General features: G+C 35.9%; 2 protein-coding genes across 3 annotated transcripts; both read left to right on the top strand.

The window, feature by feature from the left end:
* Positions 1 to 1,963: 1,963 nt before the first annotated feature.
* LOC149167281 (uncharacterized) lies at positions 1,964 to 5,584 on the top strand. Of its 2 annotated transcripts, none has more exons than XM_089432920.1 (4): positions 1,964 to 2,229; positions 2,339 to 2,699; positions 3,569 to 4,484; positions 5,351 to 5,584. In XM_089432920.1, exons 2-3 carry the CDS (start codon positions 2,576 to 2,578, stop codon positions 4,219 to 4,221), a joined length of 777 nt encoding a protein of 258 aa, XP_089289046.1. In that variant the 5' UTR covers positions 1,964 to 2,229; positions 2,339 to 2,575; the 3' UTR covers positions 4,222 to 4,484; positions 5,351 to 5,584. The 2 variants fall into 2 exon arrangements, with proteins under 2 accessions (XP_089289046.1, XP_089289047.1); XM_089432921.1 differs by having other exon boundaries at positions 5,341 to 5,584.
* Positions 5,401 to 6,009, top strand: LOC149167280 (uncharacterized). Its single transcript, XM_089430434.1, has one exon. The coding sequence runs from the start codon at positions 5,401 to 5,403 to the stop codon at positions 6,007 to 6,009; it is 609 nt and encodes a 202-aa protein (XP_089286560.1).
* The last annotated feature ends 1,608 nt before the right edge of the window (positions 6,010 to 7,617 follow it).

Genomic DNA, 7,617 nt, shown 5'->3' with positions numbered 1-7,617 from the left:
ATAAAAAATAACTAGAACTTCTCTTTAAATTTTGGGTTTTGGTTCCAGTTTGAGATATAACTTTAGCTATATATAATTAATTTACAATTTAGAATAATTTTTTTAATTATTTTTAATTAAATTTTATTTTAGCTATTTCCAAAATATTTTTTAATTTAAAAGTAAATCATAAGTTTAAGATAACAATCAAATAAATTTTAGTTATTTATGAACTTAAGATAGTTTTTAATTTAAATAAATAATAATAATAAAATTTAAAATACTTTTAGTTAATAGCTAGTTTTCCGTTTTTTTTTTAAATAAATTTTTACTTCGGGAGTAAATCACAAAGTTTATAATAACAATTATATAAACAATTAACTTAAAATAATTTTTAACTTTAAATAAACAAAAAATTTAAAATAAAATTTTAGTTCAAAGGACATATGCATATATATTATTAAGTGTGGTATTTAGAATATCGATGTTACTATATTGCAGAGTATGTATATACGTCCAAAGATTATTTAAAAAATAAGTTTATCTACTTTCATAAAAGCAGTGATATTTATTTAATAATTATTGTAAAAACAATGATATTTATTTAATAATTTTCATAATAATTATTGTAAATGTAAAAATAATGATATTTGTTTAATAATTTAGATAATAATTTTTGTAGAAAAAGATAAAAATTGTATTTATTTCTCAAATTTATTTTGATTAAATTTCTCCCCAAGCAAAATTATTGATGAATTTAATTAAATATTTTTCTCAAACTTTTACCTTGAGGTCACATAGAGTCGAACCTGCTCTGATACCATATGTAACAACCTCGATTTAAAATATACAAATAATTACATCAATTTATATGATTAATAATCAACACCCAATTATTCAACTATTTAACATAGACATTTTGAAAAACACAAGTAGAGACGACTTACCTGTATCAACAATATTCCTTACTTGTTCTTTTGGAGTTGAATTCTCTTTGAATTCTGCTAATCACAAAAAAATGTTTTGGGGATGTCTCTCTACCCAATTGTACAATTAGCTGCACATAATCTTTCTACAACTGGCCACCCCCAAGCCCTCAATCAACGTACTACTGCTAGAGAATCCTTTGTCTCACAACACTTTTCTCCCAAGAGAATGGATGAAGGAATGATGAATCTCATCTTCTTCATCGTCCATTAAATAGACCAAAAAATGGAAAGGAGACCGCATGCACTCATTCCATGTGTCAACATGCAACTTTTTTTTCTTTATTTTAAGTTTTACTTAATTTAATATTTCTCTTAATTACGCCGTAAGGCGTTCCCCTCTGAAATCAACTTTGCTCTCTGCCTACGTGTCATTACTTTGCACCCTTAGATGATCTGTTAGACGATTGAGCCATTTTGAGTCGTTAGACTATGTTGAGGTAGCTGCAACACCTTAACTGCCTGAGCAGCGCATCGGCTTCGTCTCCTTGGGTACTGTATCGACGGCGGGGAGAAGATGATGGTGTACGAGTATATGCCCCAGGGGCCGCTGAGTCTGCATCTGTTTGAATGGGCGGCGGCCGTGCTGAGGCTGCTAGAATGGAAACAGAGGCTTAGCATTTCCCTCGATGTCGCCTGCGGAGTTGAGTACCTGCACAGCCTTGCACAGACGAGCTCCATTCACAGAGATCTGAAGCCCTCTAATATCCTTCTGGGCGACGACATGAGGGCCAAGGTCTCGGATTTCGAGTTGGTCAAGCTGGCCCCTGATGGAAAGTTTTCTGTTGAAACCCTTGCAGCGCAATATCTCGATCAACCATTAAAATACTTGCAGTACCATATGCCTACTTGCAGTACCATATGCCTTGACCAAGAACAAAACCCATTTAAAATCTGATGTATTTTGAATATCCATTGGGCATATTCGGAGAAGCCCACTTTCGTAGTTCTTCAATCATTCAGCGTTTACAGATATATATACAGCGGAGAATATAAAGGATAGATATACAGTGGAGAATATCAATGCTAGACATTTATGCAGAGTACTTGACAGAGTTCAAACTCTGTGTTTTGATTGGGCTGCAAAATGGAAGCAATCAAACAGCACTCATTAATGTTATTTGTATTGGTGGCGTTCAGTTTTTGTATATCAGTTGAAGCATGAATTACTAGCAGATATGTGCGTAGGGTTAACGATAATGTGGATATGCCCATGGACAGTGGTGCTTTTTATGTCCCCCCTGGTTACAATGCTCCCCAACAGGTAATGCTCTTTCTTCTTCTTTGTTATTTTCAACTTGAATGAACAGTCTAATTTTTTAAATGGCATTTAAGGAAGAATCAGTTGATGTTTAGGGCTTTGATTTTACCAGGTTCATATCACTCAAGGAGACTATGAGGGTACAACTGTTATTGTCTCTTGGATTACACTCTCCATGGTGAATGAATGTCTGGGTGCCTTCCTCTTTTTGCAGCTCTGCATTTATGTCGCTAACCAAAGGCCTGTAACAAAATATTGCATATATGTGGATAACTAAAAGTCTATAACAAAAGTGTAAAAGTATGTGAACAGATAATGATGGATTGCATACTGATGACAGAGTGGTGGTATGGTATGTGTGAACACAGGAGGGTTGAGAGGCTTCGACAATGTGCTATGGAAAGTGCAAAAGTATAGAGGAGGGAGGAAGCCATCTATTCAGTTCACTTACCACAGTGTGGACGGCGAACAAGGTGAGCCATCTAGATTTAATGTGGATTCAGAATATGGGTGGGAGGCCTAATTCTCATCTCATTCTTGTTGTTATTGTACAGAAGTATTTAAATTTAAACATCTTGACATTTTCCATTTTACTCATATAAAATATTAACCATTATGCTGATGCATATATAACCTGCAAATTAAGCTATTGACTTCCATTAACATGCATGCAGCGTTCATTTAGAAAAATAATAAGCAATGTTTTGGAATAGTTGCTGATCTCATCTAATCCCATCCCATCCCATGTAGAAGCCAAGCCTGCATTTCTACAGATTTTAAAATCCCATCTCCTTGGATGGGGTTTGGTTGAAATAGGGGATTGTGGGTTTCCAAGTTGAAAATACTGGTAGGTGCTAAAGTGAAGTGATGGGAGATTTTGAAGCATGGAATGAACTTGATGGGAATTGCAGACCTACTAACTGCTTGCCTTGAGGGGAATTACAGACATATTAACTGCCCTCATAATTAGGAGGGAAATTGCAGACCTATCAACTGCCCTGATAACTACGAGAGATGCTGGTGAACTTGTTGTTTCTTCCATTAATGATTTGATGGATGGAAAATCACAATTCTGAAAACTGCAATTTTACCAATGAAATGGAAATGGATTTGTAGACCCTGTTTTCATTGGAAAAGCTCCTCACTACAATTTCAATAATCAAAGAATTGTAATTCAACCCAGCCATCACAATTCCGACCAGAAAACTCACCTAAAAGAACGGGATATTTGCTCCTTAATTATTGATTATTAATATTGTTGACAGATAATGATATTGGGGGTGTAGCAGCTAATAGTAAATCTTTGTTTGCTGTTATTTAAAATAAGAATAGTGTCATGCAGGTTTTCCTGGTGACCTGGATGTATCAGTGACTTATACAATAAGTGGAGACATGGCGCTGAGACTTGATTATGAGGCAATACCGAGGAACAAAGCTACGCTTGTCAGCTTAACCACTCATGCTTACTGGAACCTTGCAGGGCATAACAACAGTAGGGATATACTGGACAATGCTGTCAAAATATGGGCTTCACATTATACTCCCACAGATGATCATCTGATTCCAACAGGCCAGATATTGCCTGTGGAGGGAACTCCGTTGGACTTCAGGAAAGAGACGATTGTTGGCACCAGAATTAATAAAGTGAAGAGTAGGCAGAGGCCCCCTGGGTTCGATAACAATTATGTTCTGGACGGACCCAAGTTGAAGAATGGGCTGAGGATTGCTGCGAGGATGAAGGATCCTTGGAGTCGCAGGGTGATGGAGGTGTGGTCCACTGCTCCAGCGATGCAGTTCTATACCAGTAATAATCTCAAACACACTGTGGGCAAAGGGGGCTTCCTGCACAAGCCACACACAGCACTGTGCTTCGAGACTCAGGGTTTCCCCAATGCAGTGAATCAGCCTAATTTCCCCTCTGTCATTGTCCAACCCGGCCACATCTACAGGCAAACCATGCTCTACAGGTTCTCACTGGATAAAGCTCCCATATGACATCTAAATTTTAGTCCAGCAATAATGCTCCACAAGTTCTCACTGCTCAGTGGATAAACAGATTCTTGTGTTTAATGGGCACCCTATTTCCATTGTAACCCCAGCAAGCAATAAGAGAATTCCACCAATAATTTCCTATTTCCAGCAATAAGAGAATTCTCAGAGGATCTGTATTTTTTATTGTAAGTCCAGCAATAAGAGAACAGAAGGAGGGAGGAAGCCATCTATTCAGTTCACTTACCACAGTGTGGACGGCGAACAAGGTGAGCCATCTAGATTTAATGTGGATTCAGAATATGGGTGGGAGGCCTAATTCTCATCTCATTCTTGTTGGTATTGTACAGAAGTATTTAAATTTAAACATCTTGACATTTTCCATTTTACTCATATAAAATATTAACCATTATGCTGATGCATATATAACCTGCAAATTAAGCTATTGACTTCCATTAACATGCATGCAGCGTTCATTTAGAAAAATAATAAGCAATGTTTTGGAATAGTTGCTGATCTCATCTAATCCCATCCCATCCCATGTAGAAGCCAAGCCTGCATTTCTACAGATTTTAAAATCCCATCTCCTTGGATGGGGTTTGGTTGAAATAGGGGATTGTGGGTTTCCAAGTTGAAAATACTGGTAGGTGCTAAAGTGAAGTGATGGGAGATTTTGAAGCATGGAATGAACTTGATGGGAATTGCAGACCTACTAACTGCCTGCCTTGAAGGGAATTACAGACATATTAACTGCCCTCATAATTAGGAGGGAAATTGCAGACCTATCAACTGCCCTGATAACTATGAGAGATGCTGGTGAACTTGTTTCTTCCATTAATGATTTGATGGATGGAAAATCACAATTCTGAAAACTGCAATTTTACCAATGAAATGGAAATGGATTTGTAGACCCTGTTTTCATTGGAAAAGCTCCTCACTGCAATTTCAATAATCAAAGAATTGTAATTCAACCCAGCCATCACAATTCCGACCAGAAAACTCACCTAAAAGAACGGGATATTTGCTCCTTAATTATTGATTATTAATATTGTTGACAGATAATGATATTGGGGGTGTAGCAGCTAATAGTAAATCTTTGTTTGCTGTTATTTAAAATAAGAATAGTGTCATGCAGGTTTTCCTGGTGACCTGGATGTATCAGTGACTTATACAATAAGTGGAGACATGGAGCTGAGACTTGATTATGAGGCAATACCGAGGAACAAAGCTACGCCTGTGAGCTTAACCACTCATGCTTACTGGAACCTTGCAGGGCATAACAGCAGTAGGGATATACTGGACAATGCTGTCAAAATATGGGCTTCACATTATACTCCCACAGATGATCATCTGATTCCAACAGGCCAGATATTGCCTGTGGAGGGAACTCCGTTGGACTTCAGGAAAGAGACGATTGTTGGCACCAGAATTAATAAAGTGAAGAGTAGGCAGAGGCCCCCTAGGTTCGATAACAATTATGTTCTGGACGGACCCAAGTTGATGAATGGGCTGAGGATTGCTGCGAGGATGAAGGATCCTTGGAGTCGCAGGGTGATGGAGGTGTGGTCCACTGCTCCAGCGATGCAGTTCTATACCAGTAATAATCTCAAACACACTGTGGGCAAAGGGGGCTTTCTGCACAAGCCACACACAGCACTGTGCTTCGAGACTCAGGGTTTCCCCAATGCAGTGAATCAGCCTAATTTCCCCTCTGTCATTGTCCAACCGGCCACATCTACAGGCAAACCATGCTCTACAGGTTCTCACTGGATAAAGCTCCCATATGACATCTAAATTTTAGTCCAGCAATAATGCTCCACAAGTTCTCACTGCTCAGTGGATAAACAGATTCTTGTGTTTAATGGGCACCCTATTTCCATTGTAACCCCAGCAAGCAATAAGAGAATTCCACCAATAATTTCCATTGAAGTCCAGCAACAATACAGAGAATTCTCAGACAGAGAATCAATATCTGTATATGTCTGCCTCTGTGCACTTACAGGACATTGGTTTTCATTTGACGGGGAATTTGGTTTTGTGTTTGGCCTCTGTGTTTGGAAGTATAAAATGAAGTGAAAATAAAAGAAAATCATGAAAGTGAATCTCATATATATATATGTCTGCCTCTGGGCTTTCTCGTTAAATGTGTGTATTACAAAATGTTGGTTCCATTTGACCGGGAATAAATTGGTTTTCATTTGGCTTTTACCATTGGTGTTACATGTTTTTTTTTTCCAATTATATATTTTAGTTTTAGTTAGAAATATTATTGCACCTAAAATCATGATATTTTTTGTCCAGGTGTAAAAATCTATCATAGTTATGATGTTGTTTAATAAAATTTATTGTATTAAATATGATATAAATAATTTTAAGGGTGTGAGAATTTCGTTGTTTTTTTTTTTTTTTTCCTTCTCAGATTTTTGAGTTATATATATATGTTTTAAAAAATAATTTCATTTATTTAAGATTATGATTTCGATTAAATTTCAGTTTTTAATTACTATTTATTATAATATTATTTATATATTTATTATAATATTATTTATATATTTGAATATTGTGGTTATTTTATCTTAGCTACAATGATTTGGTGAAAAATAGGTTCAAGTTTTGGAGACATGTTGTTATTGGTATGTATGTGGCATTTATGAAATAGTTGTATGTAAAGTCTAAAATGGATTTTTAGACGGAATACAACAATACAATTTCTAGCGACATTGTCATTGCTTGTTGCTCAAAATGCACTTTCGAATGCATAAATGGATTCAACACCCTAAAAAACCCATGAGACACTCAAACTACTGTGATTTCTTGTTGCTTAAAATGCACTTTTGAATGCATAAACAGATTCAACACTCTAAAAAACCCATGAGACACTCAAACTTTGCAGATTAAGCTACTTAAACTTATGATTCTTAAAAATCCTTACGGGATTTCGGAAAAAATGACACAAAAAAGTGCCCCCAAAAAAAGGTCAGTTCATCTATTAGTTAGACTAGGTACCTTGTGTAATAGTGACAACCAATCTTTCAAAGCTACCAAGTCTCTAGGAATTCAATAAAATAAAGAGTCAAAATCATTGCAATTTAGTAAGCTAGGGAGCCGTCAAGAGTAGTTAAACTTACTAAACATATGTTTCATATTATTAAATCTATGCAAGTTCAAAAGTAGTGTTATCTTCAATCTTCATTTTATCATAAAAATTTTAATTTAGTTAGTCTATTAACGAGTTCATTGTGTACGTTGTTAGCATTGATATGAATCTTCACTATACTTGTTTGTTTTAAGCTAAAAATGTTTAAAAAATCATCTTTATCAACTACATTAATATTGATAAGGTCTTTGTGACATTTCCACTTCTTATTAATGATCCCATTATCTTTTTTATTACCAACATTA

Source organism: Pinus tabuliformis, chromosome 5_1 (assembly GCF_031772625.1).
Source record: "Pinus tabuliformis cultivar Carrire ecotype Pingquan chromosome 5_1, CPIR1, whole genome shotgun sequence".
Classification (NCBI taxonomy): Eukaryota; Viridiplantae; Streptophyta; class Pinopsida; order Pinales; family Pinaceae; genus Pinus; species Pinus tabuliformis.
This window is presented reverse-complemented; position numbering and strand designations above follow the sequence as displayed.

What these genes read in the sequence shown, in the direction of transcription:
- LOC149167281 (XM_089432920.1), top strand. Translation starts at nt 2,576, where the DNA reads ATGGTATGTGTGAACACAGGAGGGTTGAGAGGCTTCGACAATGTGCTA. An exon ending in CAGTGTGGACGGCGAACAAG is followed by an intron (nt 2,700 to 3,568) that starts GTGAGCCATCTA and finishes AGTGTCATGCAG; the next exon opens with GTTTTCCTGGTGACCTGGAT.
- LOC149167280 (XM_089430434.1), top strand. Translation starts at nt 5,401, where the DNA reads ATGGAGCTGAGACTTGATTATGAGGCAATACCGAGGAACAAAGCTACG.